Source organism: Ctenopharyngodon idella, chromosome 5, assembly GCF_019924925.1.
Source record: "Ctenopharyngodon idella isolate HZGC_01 chromosome 5, HZGC01, whole genome shotgun sequence".
Taxonomy (NCBI): domain Eukaryota; kingdom Metazoa; phylum Chordata; class Actinopteri; order Cypriniformes; family Xenocyprididae; genus Ctenopharyngodon; species Ctenopharyngodon idella.
The window spans coordinates 35,173,219-35,196,566 of record NC_067224.1 but is presented as its reverse complement, the minus strand read 5'-3'; the positions used below and the strand labels follow the sequence as shown (position 1 = coordinate 35,196,566).

Below are 23,348 nucleotides of genomic sequence, written 5' to 3'. Positions count from 1 at the left end.
CTGTCCTTCATTTAACAGTATGAATCATTTAAATAAACCCTGCTGCAGTGTGCTATGAGTATTGGGATCCTCAGCGCTGAATAGCCACAGGCTAGCTGAGCTGCAGTGGATACACCGAGAGCTTGAGAGAAGTGGAGCTGAAATGATTTCCAATAGCGCACCACATTGACACACTGCAGACCCGCGGGCGGCCATTTTTAACCTGTCAATATCAGCACTTGAGAAAAGGGACACATGGACAATGACTGCTGCCTTTTTCTGTAATGAGATTTTGTTCAAACATTTAACATATATTGTTACTTCAGGTCATATATACATGATTTTTTTTTTTTTTTTTTTTTGAGAAGTGAGTAGTGAGTAGTGAAGTACAGTAGGAATCGATCTTGAAAGATTAATTATATTAAACTAAATTAGTTTGGAATGACTCACTAATCAAGATCTTAAAGCTGTAGCTCATCCAGTGGAGCATGGTGCTAGCAACACTGAGGTCCTGAGTTGCTGATAAAAATTGTATACTTTGAATGCTCGATTGCAGAAATGCAAAAACGTGACTTTAAAAGGTGTTTTAGTACATAATTCATAGGTTTATTTCATTGTATTTATAATAAATGAGAGTAAATATGACTTTAAAAAGGCCATATTATGCTCTTTTTCAAAGTCTTGATTTTGTTGTTGGATTCTAGAATAGGTTTTCATGCTTGAATGTTCAAAAACCTTTATTTTCACATATTTTATATTATTGCAGCACCTCTTTTCCCAGTCTGTCAGTAACGCTCTGATTAGTTCCGGTCTCTATGAAGCCCCTCCTTCTGAAAAGCGCAATGTGCTCTGATTGGTCGTCTGGACCAGTGTGTTGTGATTGGTCAACTGCTCCGAGCGTGTTTAGGAAATGTCACACACCTTAACATAACGGCGAGTTTCAACACACTACTAACACAATTTAACCAGGCCTTGCGCCCTTTATTTGTCATATGCCTTAAGAGGGAATTATTTAAATAAGGAATATTGTGTACATTCCTGGAAGAAAACTCAAGACTACAATCAAGGTGTTTCAGGGAGTTCAGAAACAGTGCTTACTGATATAGAGAATAACTCCCTTTGGAGTGGACTTTGTGCTTTGTAACACACTAAAGAAAGTTGAAAATGTAAAAAAGCACAATATTCTCTTTAATAAGTACACTTACGAATACATTTCAACTGGCGGTATTCTTCCAAACATCCATTTTGTAAAGATTTGTGTCTCTAAAGTTTAATATACATTTAAAAATTTTACATTTTAGATGCTATGTGCTAGATACAATAAATGTATGTGTACACTTTAGGTACGAATAGCTATGAAAACGAATGAGATCGCCCTGGCTCTGCAAATCAAAAGCTCTTTGGATATTAGGATATCACTAAAAAAAAAATATATATTGGTTACTGGTTTTCAGTAACCAATATGAGGCATCACGGGGATCAGCTCCAGTAATACTGGGCTACAGGCCTAGTTTCTCTCTCCAAATAGCTATCAGTCAGAGGCATGAATAATGAATGGGATTTCTGCTGTCCTGATACTCTCACACAATAGTGACCTTGACCAGATTTCATACGAAATGAAAAAGTCCACTCTCTTCTGGCAGGGTATATCTATCGCTTTCGGGGGTTTAGGACTGAGCTGTAACAAAGCTCATTTCACCAAGTTGGTTTTAAGCATAAAATGAGTATCTCACTGTAGAGGCTCATGATTTGAGAATTGCAGCATGGTAGGGCTTGGCAACATCAAAATTTTGGTTTCGGTATGATACCAGTCACTGGTACCTGAATGCTAATCTTAACAGTATTAAAGCGTTAGTTCACCCAAAAATGAAAATTCTGTCATTAATTGCTCACCCTCATGTCGTTCCACACCCGTAAGACCTTCGAAATTAAGATATTTTTCATAAAATCTGATGGTTCAGTGAGGCCTCTATTGCCAGCAAGACAATTAACACTTTCAATGCCCAGAAAGGTACTAAAGACATATTTAACACAGTTCATGTGACTACAGTGGTTCAACCTTAATGTTATGAAGAGACGAGAATACTTTTTGTGCGCCAAAAAAATGTATCAAACTGCCAAAGTCACGCCCCCCAGTGGTGAACCACTGAAACTTCGAAACACTTATGACTTAACGAAGCCTCGTTTACTGAAATCCTGTGACTTTGCCAGTTTGATACACATGCCGAACCACTGATTCAAAACAAAAGATTCGTAAAGCTTCGAAGCTTCATGAAGCAGTGTTTTGAAATCGCCCATCACTAGATATTGTTGAATAAAGTCTTTATTTAGTTTTTTTGGCGCACAAAAAGTATTCTCGTTGCTTCATAACATTAAGGTTGAACCACTGTAGTCACATGAACTGTTTTAAATAGTACTTTTCTGGGCATCTGAAAGTGTTAATTATCTTGCTGGCAATGCAGGCCTCACTGAGCCGTCGGATTTTATGAAAAATATCTCAATTTGTGTTCCGAAGATGAACGAAGGTCTTAGGGGTTTGGAACGACATGAGGGTGAGTAATTAATGACATGATAATTACTCACATACTCACACACAATAATTTTACTTGCATGCAGTGACTCCAAAAAGTATTTGGACACTTAAAAATGTTTTTTTAAATCGTAGTTTAAGCATCCAAATACTTTTTGGGGCCATCATAATATTTGAACAAAATTATATTTCATACTTGTAGAGCTTTGATTATAATTAAACTCCAAGTCCAACAAGAGTCCCAACTTACTACTTCCCATATGTGATTAAATAAACAATGTCAAATAAATAAATAATGTCGAATTTGGTAAATGCACTAATTTACATTTATACTTGGCATACTCATTTGTCTTTGACATTTACATTTATACATTATATTTGGCAACGCTTTTATCCAATGTGACTCACACTGCATTCCCTGGGAATGAAAACATACCCATGATCTTGGTTAAAGAACTGTTTGAGATAAAATTCTGAGTAGCATCACATTGTCGTCTAGGTCAGGCACTAAAATGTCCAAAATAATGATCTCAAACTGTGGTAAACCACGGTACTTTTTTAGTACTGGTATGCCGTGCAATTCCACAGTCTTGACCTGATATTTTTTTCTACACTCTATGAAATAACACTAACAAATGCTTCAGGGAAACGAAAACATTAATACATTTATTGCACATGCAGGAAGCTAACGCCACCTTATCACTTCTAAAATATTAATCTCTTATATCCCTGGTCATTTATATTTCAGAGAATGTCCTCATGCATTATGGAGTGGACCATTGGATGCCCTTACCTGATGGGGGCAGTCTCATCTCCTTTGTCCAGCCAATCCTGCGGCGGGATGATGTACATGCACCAGAGGCCCCAGTTGTAGCCATGAGCTGCATTAGCGTATTGCTGCACCTCAAAGGTGTTGTACTTGATATTATCTATCGCAGGGAGGATTATCCTGGTGTGATCTTCTTTCACTCTGGTGAGGATAGGCTCAGCCCTGAATAAGTGATAGAGATCAGAAAGAAAGAAGAATTAGAGAGAGAGAGATCAGGAGTTGAGACATATTGAGCTTTTTCTTACTTCCATTTCAAATAATGCTTGTTTTATTCCTGCTACAGAGAGAAACAGAAGTAAAAGCAAGTTTTAGGATGTCAATGTAAAATGTTCATACAACATTTTCTTAAAACGTTCTCCAAAACGCCTATAGCAGAGGCTGAAAGCAGGACTGGTGGGGGAACTACATAATTCCACAACTGAGAAACTGTATTAATGCTTGTATTAGTGGCTGTATTAATCTTCTCAGATTTCATCCACATTGTCCACACAAATCAAATTTTGAATGTCATAAGAATACCAAATGAAACCAAATATTTAATGAGATATCATTTTCAGTGTTTCTTTTGCTTTCAATGAATAATTAAAGTTGTTGACAAGGTGTTATATTCACATTTTTCACTGTGCCTTTTTGAATTTGTGAAAAGTAATAAAATTTGTACATCACACAGTACACATACTTGATTGTAATGCACAAATGCCTCTATAAAACTGACATTGTAAATAAAGAAAACAAATTAAATTCTACTTTCTCATTCAATTCATTCATCTAGTATACAGCTTCTGTGTTTACTTTAAAAAACCATGTGGCTGTTTCCAAGAATAATCTTGGGTAGAAAATTGATTCTGTCATTTTTGGAAATAAGCTTGTATTCCATTATCAAAACCGGTGTTGGTTTAAAAGGAGAACAATCAAGCCTGACAGCGTAATCATCACATATTGACATTTTCAGCAGAAGCAAACACAAGGCTAACAAGAAAACCTGCAAAAACTTTCTGCCAGTCCCTCCCATCAATGTCCTTTTTGTACCTCGCAAATCATTTTTGTCTTTGTCTTCTGAATGTGCTATTTCTTATTTTTACATCTCAGTATGTCTCTTCCTTTGATGTCCTTTGTCCTTTTTTTTTTTGAGGTCATCCTTAAAAAGCTCAATTACATTAAGGTAATGATCAACACGGAGGCATGAGTTTTAATAGGGCTGTGAGTGGAGCTTTCAGAGAAAAAAATAGCCAGCTGAGAGGCTTTTTAATGTAAGTGTCCAATTAACAAGAAAAATAAAAGGGGTTTTAAAAGGGCTGCATATTGGTATCATCTGGGACAGAGGTCTTTTTATGGTTAATGGAGCAGGATTTCCATGAATAGAGGGCCAAAAGTTACATAGTGTACCTTTTGTAACATTAAGAATGTCTTTATTGTCATTAATTTGACTAATTTAATGCATCCTTGCTGAATAAAAGTATTCATTTCTTTAAAAAAAAAAAAACTTACAGACCCTAAACTTTTGACTGGTAGTATATATATATATATATACATATCATATAGTATATATACAACATATACAACTTTTTGAGTTTTGAGTGTAGATAGGACATGATGGGGAGAAGAATGAGGGTGGGATTAGAAAATGTCACAAGTCAGATTTAGGGTGCTTTCACATTAGCACTTTTGGTGCGCACCCGGGTTCGATTGACGTCAGAGTTCGGTACGTTTGGATGATGTGAACACTGTCTTCTGAACTCGGGTGCCAAGTCTGCTTCCAACAAACTACTGGGGTACAAACTGCCCTTTATATCCATTTAAACATGGTACAAATAGTCAATCTATTCTACATAATAGTAAATAACAACAACCGATCTAAAAAACAGAAACTAAACCATGTCAACAAAGCATTTACACCCATAACATTTAACATTCTACTTTATAAGACCAGATGGCTGCTCTTTCATGAAAGCCTGGTCCTAAATAAGCACAACAGAGCACATGTGGAGAATGCGAGGATGTACTGATACGCTAACCTTGCAAGAGAAACCATCCCTCTTGCGAATCCATCTATTCATCTTCTCTGTCCTTGGGCTGCTGGCGTCATAACCTGGACTAGCTACATGTAAGATCCCAAAGGAGCCCAGTCTGGGCTATAAAAGACCTGTGGTGTGCAGATAAGATTCAACTTGTGTAGTCGACTCTATTGGTTATCCTGTCTTGTCCTAGTGAAAAACAATTCTAATCTGATCATTTTAATAGTAGAGTATCTGAGATGGTAAGAAATGGTTTATTTCAGTGAAATTTTTTTGAGTGTGATACATTAAAAAGCTAAGAGCATTATATTAAATATGTTAATGAGGAAACATAGCATACAAATTAACCAAGCACATCAGCTTTCCCCTGATTTTATCATCCTATTTTATAGTCTGACGTTATCACTGAGTGCTAATATGCATACCCACTAAAAGCAAGTAGGAATATATCTGTCAAATAGTGTTATGAAAGGAAATGTTACAGCCCACGTTCCGTTCACGCCAGGATGTCACAAAAGAAAACAAAAACAAAAGAAAGAGGGAGGGAGAAAAAATCTTTAAAATATGACTTTACAGTATCACAGTGCCATGACACACACTAGAGAGCTACATAGGGCTCAACTCAAAACAAACATATCAAGTGCCACAAGAGATGGGAGGGAGTAAACAGAAGGAGAAAAATAATAAGAAAAAAAAACATAGAATATAGACAGGAATAGGAAAACGCAAAAGTAAAAAATACGCTGCAATGCCTCCCCTAAGATGAACTTTCAATTTTAAAAACCCTGTCCTTATACTAACACAGCTGCCAGTAATTGCTAGGATTAATTACAAAAGGGACTCTCCTTGGTATACGAGACAGGGTGTGCAGAAGGGCAACAGTGATCAGTTCTTTCATTACCCACAGGATACGCTTGGATCTTTCCAAAATAGATGAAAATGACAGACATGAAATCACAAATGATAAATAGGAAAAAATATAGAAAGAAAATCTTTGTTTTATTCCTAAACTTGCATTAACAGGCTTAGACTGACAACTATATATAATTAAGCATCGATGCCACATTTAAGATGTTGGGTTTAATAATGATATATTTTTTTTCTAAGACCATTCCTTCATGTACACTTTATGTATATTATGTAACAAACCTGCATGCATCTTACAGTAGACACACAACGTCTCCAGGAATCTGGGATTCAAAATGTAATTTAAAGGGGGCCTATTATGCCCCTTTTCACAAGATGTAATATAAGTCTCTGGTGTCCCCAGAATGTGTCTGTGAAGCTTCAGCTCAAAATAACCCACATATCATTTATTATATCTTGTCAAATTTGCCCCTATCTGGGTGTGAGCAAAAACATGCAGTTTTTGTGTGTCGCTTTAAATATAAATGAGCTGCTGCTCCCTGCCCGCCCTCCAAAAGAAGGCGGAGCTTTAACAGCTCGCGCTTCGGTTGCTCAACAACAACAACGCTGGAGAATCTCACGCAGCCAAAATGACGATTGTCAGCCTTACATTGTTCAAACTGGAGTCGGACACTGATGGAGACACTCAGGAATAAGTTACAACTTACAAATCAACTGGACTTTTCTGAATGGTTAGTGGTTAAACATGTAATTGCTGTGGAGTTGATTCAACTAATCGACTAGCATGTGCCGTCATGTTCATCTTTTGTGCAAAACCCATATAGACGCCCACTATACATAGTGTGCCTGTTTGCCAAACAGAGCAATACACACCAGGCTAACGTTTATGATTGCTATCAAATGCTGTGAATGGTCTAATATTTTTTCCAAAATATCGCTCGGTCAGAAACGCTCCTTTTTTAGCAATCGAGCTTGCCAGGGTCAACTCTCAGGCTATCCAAGCTAATGAGACTCTAAATAGTGTTCTGTGCAGCCAACGACAGAACAGTTAGCATGCTTTGCTCAAACTTTTGCCATAGCCTTAGAACTAGTACACCGTTTTCGCTTGCAAAAACAAAATGACGGCACCGTGGGTGGAAACATGCAGATTAAGGGGCGGTAATATTATAATAAGATCCCCTTCGTATGTCACAAGGGGAGCGAAATCTGAGCGGCTCGTTTTTTCATATGCTTGCAGAGAAACCTAATTAAAAAAACAAAAGCTAAAAATACGAATAAATGTAATAGTAAATAAAACTAAAATAATACTGGTAAATCAAATAGACCAGAACAAGGCTGTGAGGAATAGATGTACAGTCTGTTCAGTGATCAAACACTGAAAATTTAGATTCAACCTGGGACCTTAAAACACTACAATCCCGCAACCCATATGTCTATCTCTCACAGCCACGTATTCATTCATGTCAAATTAAATATGGCGCCTACCTTGACTAAAGTCCATGGGGTACATCATAAATCACTTCTACTCTTGGTTGAAACAATAAAGCTCTGTACCCCGTGCACAGTCTCGGACAATTTGCCAAGTAAAAGGATCTCTATCACCAACTGTGCTTGACTTGGCATGTCATCTTATGGAGGTAAGTCCTGCTATCTTCCCTGTCTTCCTCCCTTTACAGATAGTCCAGGAACACAGTCCTTAGAGATTAGCCCTCCATTCTCCACAACTGATGAAACTCCTGTGTGACATATCCAGAATTAGGAAAGTTTCTCTCATGTGCCTCTATCAGAAAATGAAATCTTGCCTCATTCACTGCGAAGATCCCATGAACTGCTTGTGTCTGCTTAGTGTGCTGGGAATAGTGCCTGGTTAAAAAGGTTAGTCTAGGGCAAAATGTTCCCCAAAGCTTTTTTTATTCCTGTAGTAGGATGGAAGATTTAATTTTTTACATGCTGTTTTTAAGCACATTATGAATCTGTTGAGCAGCTTAGAAGCTGGGATAGATTTATCGCCTTTGGACATGTTGCAGCCTGTCACGGTGAAACTATGTTAGCCTCATCCTGTTAAATGTTTTACTTTTTTCCCTCCTAAATATTTACGAAATGTTCCCAAGAGCAAGTCCATCATTCTCACAGTATCTGTGTGCTCACTTCATAATACCATGCTCTAAAAATACATAAGCTCAATTTAGACAGTTAACTCATTACATTTGGTTGAAAATTAGCCACTTGCAGTATCATCCATATTAATTAACTATAAACACAATGATTAATCACTTACCAAATATGATGAATGATTAATTTAATTTTTCCAATAAGCCGATACAACTAATTATGTATAAATTGCTTCAATGACAAGGTATATTCAAATCACAAATCTCTAAGTGGTGATTTCCTGGACAGAGACTAAGCCCACTATCCTGATAAATTATTTAAATGCGGATTAACAGTATTTCTCTATAATGCAAAATCACGAAAGACCTTGACTAATGTTTGAATATAATTTAATTCAGAATTGCTAGTCTCACTTAGCCAGACATTAGACTATCAGCTGGTCCAAACTGAGGCTTAGTCTGGCCAATATGATGAGTCGATCTCACAACACAAAGTGACCAAAATAAAAAGACAGATAGATATATAGAACAATAGATATAGAGAACATTAGAAAGATAGAAAGAACGATAGATAGATAGAACGACAGACAGACAGATAGAACAATAGATAGATAGATAGATAGACAGATAGAACAATAAAAAGACAGAACGAACCATAGAACAAAAGATAGAACAAACAATAGAATGATAGAACGAACAATAGAACGAACAATAGAGTGATAGATATACAGATAGAATGAACGATAGAACGAACAATAGAACCATAAATAGATAGATAGAACGATAGATAGATAGACAGATATGGAGAGAACGATAGATATATAGATAAAACTATAGATAGATAGAACAATAGAACAAACGATAGAACGGACGATAGAATGAACAATAGATAGAACGAATGATAGAACGAACGATAGAATGATAGATAGATAGATAGATAGATAGAATGATAGAACGAACGATAGATAGATAGATAGATAGATAGATAGATAGATAGATAGATAGAATGAATGATAGAACGAACGATAGAACAAATGATAGATAGATAGATAGATAGATAGATAGAACAAACGAATGAATGATCCATCGATTGTTCATAGACAGACAGACAGACAGATAGATAGATAGATAGATAGATAGATAGAAAGAATTATAAATAGATAGATAGATAGAATGATAGAAAGAACGATAGAAGGAACGATAGAAGGAATGATAGAACTAACGATAGAACGAACGATAGAACGAACAATAGAACGAATAGAATGATAGAACGATAGAATGAACGATAGAATGAACGATAGAATGAACGATAGAACGTACAATAGAACGATAGAACGAATGATAGAACGAACGATAGAACGGTAGATAGAACGATAGATAGAATGATAGATAGATAGATAGATAGATAGATAGATAGATAGATAGATAGATAGATAGATAAATAGTTTTTTTTTTGCAGTATGGGTATCATTGGTTCTGTAGTGGAGGTCTGGCAGTGAACCATTCACTTTGAGCTTTTAGCTTTTACTTCCAATTGACTGACCTTAGAAATGCTCATCACTCATACTTCATTAGCTTTAATCACTTCAAATTTTTCATCTGGAGTTCTTCATCAAGTTCCAGTAGATTAGTGTGGTAAAAGGTGAATCAACAATTATGTAAAGCGGTCCTAGAAAGTCTTCAATGGTGCATGAAAGCTAACAGAAAACTGCACAGGTCTTTAGTTCTGACAATATCACATTAAAGGCTCTAAAAAGGCACAAACAAAAGCATAATGACATTTTACCAATATCACATACAGATAATGTACATCAACGTCATGTAGAGCACTTTTAATTCACACTCTTTTCCCCATGTTTCCATTAGCTTATTAGAAATTTTACACTTGATTTCTAACCTTACTTAGAAAAACACAAATTAAGCCTACACAAATAGTATTGACCTACATTACTAGATATTTGGCTCCAGATACAAATAATTAAACCATTTAGTGAACCACAGTTTTAAAACCATTTTAAAACTGTTAGTGGTATAGCCTAGTGGTTAAAGATTCGATCTGATAATCAATAGGTTGTGGGTTCAAACCCTGCACAAAGGAGAATCTATAAACTATCATCATGTGGCCTTGAGCAAGACACTTAGCCTGACATTGTTCATGCAATAATACTGTTAAGTTGTTTGGGATTAAAGTGTCAGCTAAATGACAAATTTGAAATCATTTTATTCTAAGATTCACTTCCTGAGATAATGTAAACATCTATAAAACCATTGATTAAACAATCGAAAGGTGATTTCAATAGTGTAATTGAATGGCAAACCAAGAGGCTTTCATTGGGAGGAACAAGGTCATGAATCCTTGGAGGTTTCCTTGAAATGTTCATGTGGGCTCCTGGAAAGATCAGCCCAGTGAAAGCTGTGTATTGACTAATGTTTTCATTAAGACACTGAGGTCAGAGTGAATAAAAGTCAGGCTTTAATGTGAATCCCATTAATCATTATTTTGGAAGTATGTGACACTAATTATCGAATTTTTGCTTTATTGATTTTTGAGAGTGCCTTTCTAACCAATAAGCAACTGTGTGGTACATGTAAGATATTATCTTATAGAAATCGATCCTCCACAACATCACCATGGTAACCACAATAATGCATTTCAGTGCTATGAAATCATTAGATGTAGATTTAAACTGATCTGTATCTCTTCGCAAAATGAAAAGTCATATGTGGAATTACAATTCACATCGTATATACATAGCATGCAAGACTAGGATCAGTATCCCAAACTATAGTACATTGAAAACTGTATGCTAAAGGTTCTTAGATTACCATGTTTGTCAAATTTTTAAAGGCTAATTCACACTGCACCGACAGACAGCGGCCAACGTTGATAATCACCAAATTACAGTACGTCACTTCTCAGATATTTCAAGACCCAACGAATGCTGGTCACATTCAGTGAAAATAAGGTTGGCATCTATTGATGCAGTGTGAATTGGCCTTAAATTGTGCACACATGCTTTTAGCCTAAAATTTCCTACAGCTTTGAAAAATGACAGCGAATAAAAGGCAACAACATTTTAAATGTACAACCTAAGATTGAGTAATTATGAATCTTAAAGTATGCAAATTGAGATTAGCTAGAGTAGCTACACCGAGTCAAAATTACACTAAGTAAAATGAACAAAGTGAATGAGCACATACTTTTTGGTTTTACTTTGTTTGATTTTACACAAAATTAATTTATATTAATTTTAGACATATATTTTAGTTTGTCACCACACTAACATTAGCACAGCTATGTTCATTGCACAAAGCAACAAACACCATAAACATCATATAACCATCCTACAACCTAACCACCTCTACTCTTCATCAACTCTCTCCCAGTTCAGTCCTAAAGCATGCTGGGAACTAAAAATCCACCTATGCAGTTTTAGTTAATGCAACAAAAATGATTCAAGTAGTCCCAACACAAATTAATTAAACTTAAATTTTACATATTTAAGAGTAGCTCTGCATGGAACACACACTTGAAGAGTGTTAAATCAACTTAACTTTACAACAACTACATAAATATCTCTTCTAACCATTCAGAAACGTCCAGTTGTATTCTAAAAGTTGTAACTTCTTCCTGAGTCTCTCTATCAGTGTCCGACTCCGGTTCAAACAATGTAAGGCTGAACACCACTACTGACATTTTCTGATATTTTGGCTGTGTGAGATTCTCCAGTTTTGCTGTTGTTGAGTATCTGAAGCATGAGTTGTTAAAGCTCCGCCCTCTTCTGGAAAGGGGGCCAGGAGCAGCAGCTCATTTGCATTTAAAGGGATGCACACAAAAATGGCGTGTTTTTGCTCACACCCAAATAAAGGCAAATTTGACAAGCTATAATAAATGATCTGTGGGGTATTTTGAGCTGAAACTTCACAGACACGTTCTGGGGGCACCAGAGACAGAGAAAATTACAGCTACAACACACAAGCACTCACAGTATTTTTAAGACACACACACATGATAGGTTTCAGTATCTTTTTGGGGACTCTCCATAGACATAATGATTTTTATACTGTATAACTGTTCCCTAACCCTAACCCTACCCCTAAACCTACCCATCACAGAAAACTTTCTGTATTTATACATTTTCAAATAAGCATAATTTAGTATGTTTAATAGTCAATTTCTGCTGACTGGTCCTCACAATATAGGTAATCTATATAGGTTTTACTATCCTTGTGGGGACATTGGGTCCTCACAATGTAGGTTAAACAAGTACACACACACACACACACACACACACACTACACTTCTTTTGTTCTCCAGTGTGTGCAAGTGCAGCCAAGTCCTGCAACTTCAACAAGGTCACATTCTGGCCCACATAATCCATCTCAGTTATCAGTCTCTGCCATCCTATATTGCCATAATATGAAGAATAGGATGTTTCAGCACCTTTGTTTATGAATATATTTATGCCTACAGTTATCAAATCCATTGAAACAAAAGTGAAGGCATAGAAATAGCTTGTTGTACACAATTTACATCTATTTCAGCAATAATCTTGTGTTTGCACAGAGCTTTTGTTGCTGTCGTACATGAGAGGATGGTAGAATCGTGTATAAGGATTTTGAAAGATAAAACTGAAAACCTACAGTATGTTTTCTTATATGCGAACATTCCTTAGACTATTATTTTTACATACAGCTAGTTATAAATACTATAACCCAGCACTAATCAACATCCTAACCCTAACAGAAATCTTGTTGCATTATTACAATAAAAAAAAAAAAAAACTTTATATATACTGTCATTTTATATACCATTTTATCAGATACACTGATAAAATAGCTCAATTCTGAGTAAACTTTTGTTCCCAAAACATGTTGAAATAGTAGGCACACATACAAACATTGTGGTTCCTAGATGGAGTCCAGTAGACGTGATCATCACTCACACATTTGTTTGGAGGGGATTTTCCTTTTACTTCTATTGTTTTTATACTGAGCTGGTGATATTTTCTGTCCCCTAAAACTTGGCAGGTTCCCACAGTCCAGATGATTTCAGGTTTTACCTTCCTCGAGGGGATATCTGATCTCCGCAATGTATGCAAAACCTTGTGCACACACACAGGAGAAGACAAAATTTATGAAGCTGAAGAGTGTAATATGTGTGCCACTTACGGGACTAGAGGGAATAGAAAAAAATAATGATTTCAGGTTTTCATGCAGGTCTTCCAAACACTCATACCACACCGTTCTATGTTTTCCATTATTTGGTCCCGTTTCAAACTCTAAACTCTTAATCATATGGAAAAGAGTCTTATTTGTGAAGACACTGTGTGAAGGTTTGGAACAACATAAGGATGTATAAATAATGACAGAGTTCTTATGTGGGTGTGAACTATCCCTTTAAAGATTAATTATGTAATTTCTGTTAAACAAGCAGCACCAAACCTAATAACAGCTAACCAAATACTCCATTTGTTCACATAGTCCCACCAACAAGAAGTCGAAGAACGACGTTGAACTGCTCAAAACAATCAAAGCCACAGTATTTACAGTCTTCAATAATGGCTTACTTAAATTTTAGCACACTAAACTGGGACAAGACAAAATGTTTTTAAAATAAAAAATACATGCTTCAGCTTTAAAAACTATCAAAGATCAGACAATTACACCCACAGAAGGAGCTGATAAACAACTACAGTATGCTTGTTTATATTGTTGTGGGACATATACCTACAGGACTTTGATTTTTTGGTGTTGCTATTGAATTTTCAGAGTCTGTCTAGAACCACATATATAATAAATTTCAGATTCTCTAATGTATCACTGTGTTTCTTCCTTTAAATCAAACAAAGCTCCCCAGAAACCTGAGGCATAGATGCAGGAAGAAATTGAAAGAGAGAGAAAAGGTGTGGGAGATAGAGATCAAGCGTAGAGATGAGAGATCTGAGAATCGGCGTGTCAAATACAACAATGAACAATGGGGACTGGAAGAATAGGACACAGGGCAAAAGGTTACAGCGGAGGTAGGCTGGACATACATTTTAGGGGAAAAAAAGGCCTACAGGTGAGGGCTCAACAATATCAATTATCAGTCAACCATCTAATGACGCACACACGCACGTTTAGCATTTCAGAATTCAACAGCAGATGATAAAAGACCCAAGTCATGAATAATCAATAATGTTCAACAGAGGCCTTCTCATGTATTCATGCAATCACAGCTAATTCTGCCAGTCTACCGAACACTGTGCTGGGCCACTCTATAAAGGTTAAGCGTGTTTTATAAATAATGAAATTCTGTCAGGAGACAGATGCTTTAATTCAGGCATGTATGTTCAGTACAATGCATATTGAAATGCACACCGATTGTGACCGATGCAAAGGTTGATCTTGTTCAGCTCAGGCAGCTGAACAATTCTGAAATAGAAACACCAAGATGCAAATAAAATTCCTGAAAAACAGATGAAAAAACAGGATGTCGTGACATTCGAAATTGAATTAAATACATGAATTTGATTTGAGGCAGCAAATAAGATGTAGAATTGCATGGAAGTGCAATTAAAAATTAATTAAATTGGTAACACTTTACAATAATTTTTTATTTGTTAACATTAGTTAATGTATTAACTAACATGAACTAACTATGAGCAATATATTTGTCATAGTATTTATTATCCTTTGTTAACGTTAGTTAATAAAAATCCAGCTGTTCATCGTTAGTTCATGTTAGTTCACAGTGCATTAACTAATGTTAAGAAATACAACTTTTGATTTTAATCATGTATCAGTAAACGTTGAAATTAACATTAAAGATTAATAAATGCTGTATCTAATAGTTCATTATTAGTTCATGTTAAAGAGTTAGTTCACCCAAAAATGAAAATTCTGTCATTAATTACTCACCCTCATGTCATTCCACAACCGTAAGACCTTCATTCAACTTCGTAACACAAATTAAGATATTTTTGATGAAATCCGATGGCTCAGTGAGAAAGCTTTACGAATCTTTTGTTTCGAATAGGTGGTTCGGAGCATGTATCAAACTGCCGAAGTCACGTGAACCATTGAAATTTCGAAACGTTTCAAAACACTTATGACTAACCCTAACCCTAATGAAGCCTCGTTTACTGAAATCACGTGACTTTGGCAGTTTGATACGCGCTCCAAACCACTGATTCGAAACAAAAGGTTCGTAAAGCTTCGAAGCTTCATGAATCAGTGTTTTGAAATCACCCATCACTAGATATTGTTGAATAAAGTTATTTTGTTTTTTTGGCACACAAAAGGTATTCTCATCGCTTCATAACATTAAGGTTGAACCACTGTAGTCACATGAACTATATGTCTTTAGTAGCTTTCTGGGCGTCTAAAAGTGATAATTATCTTGCTGTCAATGCAGGCCTCACTGAGCCATCGGATTTTATTAAAAATATCTTAATTTGTGTTCCGAAGATTCATTTTAATGTAATTTTAACTAGAAAAGCACATTTGGCAAGGCAAACCCTGAATGCTGACTTGACAATATCTTAGTTGAAAGGGTTTTTAAAAAAAAAAAAAGTCATGTCAATGAATAATGAATGAGTTTAGAACACTATGTTCTGTCCTGAAGAAAAGGTTTTGTGTTAGGCATAGTAGGTCCAATTTATGACCCACTGGACTGGCTGTATACTGTATCCTCATGCCCCCCCCACACACACACACACACAATACATCTTGAATCTGACAGGCTGACAAGTTCAAATTAGGCTGGAATTACAGGCTGTGGTATAATTTGTTATGTGCCGTCCACAAGTGTCACTCACACTGAAGACTGAAACACCTTTAGAAAATTACATAATTCACAATCTAGAGCTCTACAGACGACAAGCTAAATTACACATACGCAACTATATGTGAAGTAGAGTGACTGCAAAATTCCCCCATGCCAAAATCTGGTAAAACTTATTCATGTAATACAATGTAGAGAATGTAGAATTATAAGTGGACACATACACTTTGAAAAATGTACCATGCACTAAAATACAATAGATGAATGTAGTTGTACATAATATAGTATAGTCTCCTATTCCTTGGCCATTGTAGTACCATGACTTCCATAAAATGACAACCCATAATATTACCGAACCCCTCTGTGCATAAAAGATTGCAACAGTGATTAGTGTTAAAAAGATTTGCTGAACCTGTCGGGAGCTAGATATAAGGTTGAAAGATAACTTGTCAGACCATAACACCCTTTCTGTTGCCCAGGGGTCCAGGTTTTACACTCCATACACCAGGTTATGCCTTTGTGTGTTGGCCTTGGAAACAAGAGGATTCGGAACAACATCCCTGCCATAAATCTGAGCTTTGTAAAGCTCATGACGTAACGTTTTTTTATTTTTCCAGCTCAGGTCACAGAGGATTCAGATCTGTGGTCATTTTTGAGGATCTACTTCTGAGGCACTTAGCAACTGTACTGTGAAATATCCATCTACTCCTCTTGGGAGAGGAAAAAAACTTTGAGTGAGGACTGGAACTGTGCACACTGATAACTGTTTATTTGCACACTGTCTGGGTTGTTTCAGAGCCTGATTCACTAAAGGAGTTACTATGCTCATCACAATCTGCATGACACTCAAGTGTTTAAGGTAGTGATGGGCGCTTTCGAAACGCTGCTTCATGAAGCTTCGAAACCTTTATGAATCTTTTGTTTCGAAGCAGTGGTTCTGAGCGTGTTTCAAACTGCCAAAGTCACATGATTTCAGTAAACGAGGCTTTGTTACGTCATACCTGTTTCGAAACTTTTTTCCAATGGTTCACCGCTGGGGGCAATCTCTGTGAACCCATGAATCATGTGGATTCACTGAGATCGCACCCCAGCGGTGAATCATTGAACAAGTGTCTATGTCTATTACCTGAGTATTAAGTGTGTCTATTACCTGATCTCTGATGAGTTTTATTTGTAGACATTTTAATGATGTATTTGTATAATTAAAAGGAATAATAGGAGTTTATAGCCTCTGTTTAGCTGACCCATCCATACAACAAACAAAACAAACCCTGAAAATACATTTTATACAGACACTTAATATTTAATGGTATTAGATGATTAGTTAATTGCATGATAGATTATACTTTCAATAAAAACATTTGCAATTTGTTTGTAAAAGCTGTTTTTATGCATGTTTGGCATGAGTTTTTGTTGCATTCACACTGTTTTGACCAGCAGGCGTCACCAGCGTGTGGTGTTTCGAATGTTTCAAAACAGTGAATGATTTTGCGAAGCAATTGGTTCAGTTGACTCGAAGCTTTGAAAAGCTTTGTTTCTCCCATCGCTAGTTTAACGTACAGCACTATACAAGCATCACTATATGTGCACTTAGTTAAAGGATAATTCACTGTATTCACACATATGGCTTGTTTTGTTTGTTCTATTAATGGCTCAGCTAAACAGGCCATTAAGAGATTATTAACTACTATTATTCCTTTTAATTATACCAATGTCTAATTAAAACATCTACAAATGTATAAAACTGATCAGAGATCAGGTAAAAACCATAGACAGTTGTACAATGGTTCGCCACTGTGGGGCGATCTCAGTGAATCGCCCCCCCAGCAGTGAACCATTGAAATTTCAAAACATTTCGAAACAGTTATGACGTAACGAAGCCTCGTTTTCTGAAATCATGTGACTTTGGCAGTTTGATACACGCTCCAAACCACTGATTCGAAACAAAAGATTTGAGGTTTTGAAGCTTCATGAAGCAGTGTTTCGAAATCACCCATCACTATTTTGTATTTAGTTCACATTTATGGTAATAAATGTGAAAAAAAAAAGAAAAAGAAGAAACTGCAATTGGGTTCTTCAACTCACCTTCAGTGGAATCATTACACTTTTGTCCATACAATGAAATTCAAAGGGGTCCAACACAACATTGGACCCACTGACTATCATTGTACAGACAAACAAAAAAAAACAAAAAAAAACACTGAAACATTCTTCAGAATATCTTCTTTTGTGTTCCACAAGAACATACAGGTTTGGGATGACTTGAGGGTTAGTAAATGATGATTTAGTGATTTAGTGCATTTACCTCTACATTTTAAAAACTGTTGTTCTTAGCAGATACTTCACAGTATCTGTGACCGAAGCTCTTGCAGTTCAGATATTGACTAATTGGTCTCTTTGGAATTCTGTTAGTTGCCTCCGGTTACTTTGAAACATACACATCAAAGTGCTAATTGTCAACCCTCCTGCATCGCACGGTATATACTGCCAATATGAAATCAACTTTCCTTTGAAGCTGTGCTTTTAAGTGTGATTATGTCAAGTTACTTCAAAGTTTAAAATGTGATGTTTCTATAAATGGAAAAATATTTCTCATTAAATGTGGAACATATTTTAAACAAAATAAACAACATGTCAATGGGAAGACACAATAGAAGAACAATAACTAACAATAACTAAGTCCCGGTTCTATTTGACAACGATAGGGTGGCAACCAAAAGGATGGGCTGGTGCTGACATAAGGAGAGGAGTTCATCACAGTTCTGAACAGATTTTATTTCTGAGCTGGGATATGATCACCCTGTGCAAGCTAACAGTATGTTAAAGGTGCCATATCATTAGGAATCACATTTTTCTTGATCCTTTGACATACAAGACCTTGATGTACTATGAAAATATATGCTAATTTTCAAAACTTCTGCTCATTTTGCATGTGAAGAGGGTGTTTCTTAAAGGCTCAGCAGCAAAACACACTTTTTATTTCAGACAGAGAGAGGGTGGAAAATCAGTATGAAAAACAAAATTACATAAAAAAATGAATGTTAGGGGAATGCTTAAGGAAAAAAATAATAAATTATTTGATATGACTCCTTTTAAATATAAAACTAAAACGCATTTAATTTCCGACTGTTTCAATTCACACCTTGAAATTTGAAGCTCACACAGAAGGAAAACCCATTTAAATGAAAAAGCAATCCAAGTTTTGAACGAGGGAAGTGATAATGAAACAAATTTAATTTGGGCTCCAAACATGGAATGCATCCCCTGTCTTTCCGACTGCAGATTCAGCATCATGTACCTGAGACGGTGGCCCCATTCAGTGATCATCTCTCCATTAAATGTTTATGTTGTGGAACAAAGAGAAAAAGCTCATTAATGGTTAATCCATAATTCCCCAATGGAGGTCATACTCCTCTAATGGGAGGCCTTAATGAGAACTCATTGCTGTTGAGTTGAAGGAGGTGACAGATGAAGGATGCTTAAGTTCATTTAAGGATTGCGAGTGCGGGCTGGTAGCGCAAGTCTCAGCACATAGGAGCTGTTTTGTGTTTTTGGAGGCAACAAACAATGGATTTATTCTTCTAGCTGGATTGTAGAGCTGCATGATTCTGGATAAATTGAGAATCACGATTTTTTTTTTGTTTCAAATAGAGATCACGATTCTCCCATGATTTTGAACAGACAACTAAATAAAATAACGCAGTTTACTAGAGGTTCTGACCAATTATTAACGGCTGCAGTCTATTTAAATATGTTTAATTTATTAGAATTTATTATTTTTTTTAAAAAATATTGGTTTGAATGAATGATTCAAAGACTCACTCATAAATACTTCATTTGTTTCATTACTGGATGAATCAATGTTTTTGAACAAATCTGTTGAATCAATGATTTATTGACAAATACATTTTTAAAAGTCACTTGTTGCCACCTAGTGGCGTTACGATGTAATGATACAATCATTATTTGAAGCATCAAGTTACTTTCAAAAGGGGATATGCTCTATTTTGTTCGCTAACATAGACATCAGTGTTTATATCCCAATTATAAACTTTTATCCCTGTACTTCTGTGATCATATGAATTATTTAAAGACAGAAATAACAATACTATGTGCTTGAAAAACTGTGTGGGCCCTATCATACACCTGGCACAATGCAGTGTTTTATGCTAGTTTCAGCCCAATGCAGTTATCATTTTCATGTCCTGCGCCACGTTGTTTAAATAGTAAATGCATTTGCCATGGGCGTGCTGGTCTGAAAATGAGGTGTGTTCAGGCGCATTGTTGGCGCGTTGCTATTTTGAGGCAACTGAAAACGACTGTGTCATTGACCAACTGAAACCTGGTCTAAAGTCAATGGCGCAATATATATATTTTTTTTTTTTTGTTATTTAAAGACTGCGTTAGTAATATGCACCTATAGGCGAGCGTACACTCTGCTTATTACACACAAAGGGACGTGCAACAGTACATAAACATACCAAATATTAAAAATAAAAGGATTACAATGTAAAATATTATTATTGTGTGCATAAAAATAAAATTATTTTGGTAGAATCCGGCTTGTACCGTAGATGGTCTGCTCGTGCGCTTTATCCTCACGCATAAGCAGATCCATTTCCTCCTAGAGAAGCGTTCAGTTTTTCCACTTGCAAATTCCGCCATATAAATAGCGAATCCACCATGGTGTGAGCGCAACTGGCTTTTAAAGGGAATGGGAGATGAGACTCTGATTGGTTTATTGCATGTTACACCCAAAACACACCCATTACTCATTAAGAGAATATGGACAACCCTTTTAGACCATGCACAGGGCGCGTCAACCATTTTTCCCGTCATTAAACAAGCAAAAGTGGATTCGGACATGCCCTAACACCGTGTCCTAACCAGATGCGAAGCAACACCGTGACAGGCGATAAAAGGTATCTTTTCCATGTTGGGAGGCCATAAATACTTCACTTGTTTCATTACTGGATGAATCAGCGTTTTTGAACGAATCTGTTGAATTAATGATTTAATGACAAATACATTTTTAAAAGTCATTTGTTGCCACCTAGTGGCATAACGATGTAATGATACAATCATTATTTGAAGCATCAAGTTACTTTCAAAAAGGGATCTGCTCTATTTTGATTGCTACCATAGACATCAGTGTTTATATCTGAACTATAAACTGCAGTCGGAATATGGACAACCCTTTTAGACCGTGCACAGTGCGCGTCAACCATTTTTCCCGTCATTAAACTAGCAAAAGTGTATTCGGACATGCCCTAACACCATGTCCTAACCAGCCGCGACGGCGACACGCGACGATTCTATTTTAGAAACGGTTTCTATTTCTCCGCAAGGTCACGGCTGGCAAAGTATGGCAATGATAATATCAGGTACTCTTTATGTGCTTTATTTAATATTAAAAGCGTCTTTGTGAGTTTGAATATCATTCTGTGTTCCCAGCTTTTTAGCTGTAATGAAAACAACACTGGCTAATTCACCTCAGATCTTGAAAATAAATAAATGGGCACAAGAACGTTCAAACTGTCAACTCAATGCGAACAAACAAGCATTCTATGACAAAGATTGGTTCAGTCACTCCGTATGTACTTTAAATAATGTTTAAATGTGTAATATTTATGAATTTTACTATGTACTTGCCCATTCATTGTGTCTGCTGTGCTCATGCCGAGAGTGCCCGCCCACACTCTCTTCTGATTGGCTGTGGTTTTTGATTTTTTCATTTTTTATGGCTTCTCATTGTCGTGTCACGTCTAGTGTGGACAGTCAAATTGCTTGTTGCTGGAATCTTATTGCATCGCGTCTGGTTAGGACACGGTGTAAGTGCACTTGCGCCGTGCGCTTTAGACCATGTGCTTAGATCGTTAAAATAGGGCCCTTTGTGTTTCATACCTATACATGACAACTGCTCTCTCTGGCTCAGTGGCAGCGCGAATGCAGATTTGAATGTTCCGGTGTGATTTTGTCAAAGGTTTAATAGACATCATCATTTAGGAATAAGATTGTGTGATTGTTTAAATCAAGATTGCAATCTTTTAACGATTAATTGTGCAGCTCTACTGGATTGACTTAAAAAATACATCACCAGTGTATGTTGTAGTTTGGATGCCAGTTCCCAACCAAACCAGAACTAAATGGCATGTTATCAGCTTGAAAATTCCTGCAGGTCTTTTCAGCAGGGAAGCCCATTATCATCAGAAAGTAAAAATGTTATTTAAGTTAGGGCACATCTTATTCATCCATTTTTGAGATCATTAATCTATCAGTTCATTTTTGACAGATGCTTTTGATAAAAATCCATCAGGCTGCTTTCTTCGCTGAAGTCTAAGCTACCATTGATGTCATGATGAATATTCTCTGATAAATCAAGTCTTTGTCATGAGAAGCATGCCAGTGATACTCTGAGTGGCGAGACAATGCCTCATAAAATAATAAAAGACAGAATCCCACTTACCAGCCCGTGTTGAACTCCACGTGGGCGTCAAAGAATCCCACAACAGGAGCAGTGGCTGCGTTCCAGCCGTGAATCCTGGCCCGTATGAGTCCCTCTCTCTTACTGTTCCTCACGATCTTCACCAGGCCAGGATATCGCTTATTCACGTAATGATCCAGATTGAACTTCAGCTCCACTACGAGAGAAAAACAGATCATGTGAAGCAAGGAAATCCAAAACTCCTACATCAATAATATAGATCAAAATATATATAACCTTGATATATAATCAAGGTAAATAATATTTTAAAATGCTAACTAAAAAATATTGTCTCTTAAAGTGATAGTTCACCCAAAAATGAAAATTCTGTCATCAATTACTCACCTTCAGATTGTTCCAAACTAGTATGAATTTCTATCTTCTGCTGAACACAAAAGAAGATATTTTGAAGAATTCTGAAAAACCAAAGGAGTTGATGGGCTCCGTTGACTTCCATAGTATTTTTTTTCTATACTATGGAAGGCAACAGGGTCCGTCAACTGTTTGGTTACCCATATTCTTCAAAATATCTTCTTTTGTGTTCAGCAGAAGAAAGAAATTCATACAGGTTTGGAACAACTGGAGGATGAGTAAATTATATTTTCATTTTTGGGTGAACTATTCCTTTAACAAGACTAAAGAGTCTTTTTTTTTTCCTCAAAATGTTTCAGATATAATTTGCATCTCCGTCATTTACATCTCAGAAATGCACAAAGGCAATTCTTTTGAGATATAGTTATATTCACAGTTACATGTAAGTAAACA

General features: G+C 36.3%; 1 protein-coding gene across 1 annotated transcript in view; it reads right to left on the bottom strand.

Moving 5' to 3' along the window:
- galnt9 (polypeptide N-acetylgalactosaminyltransferase 9) overlaps positions 1-23,348 on the bottom strand; it is a 100,755-nt gene that overhangs the window by 40,408 nt on the left and 36,999 nt on the right. Inside the window, exons 4-5 of the mRNA XM_051894169.1 lie at positions 22,566-22,740; positions 3,303-3,500 (exon numbers count right to left, since the gene is read on the bottom strand). Of these exons, the coding sequence (XP_051750129.1) occupies positions 3,303-3,500; positions 22,566-22,740 (373 nt within the window). The remainder of the gene's footprint in view (positions 1-3,302; positions 3,501-22,565; positions 22,741-23,348) is intronic.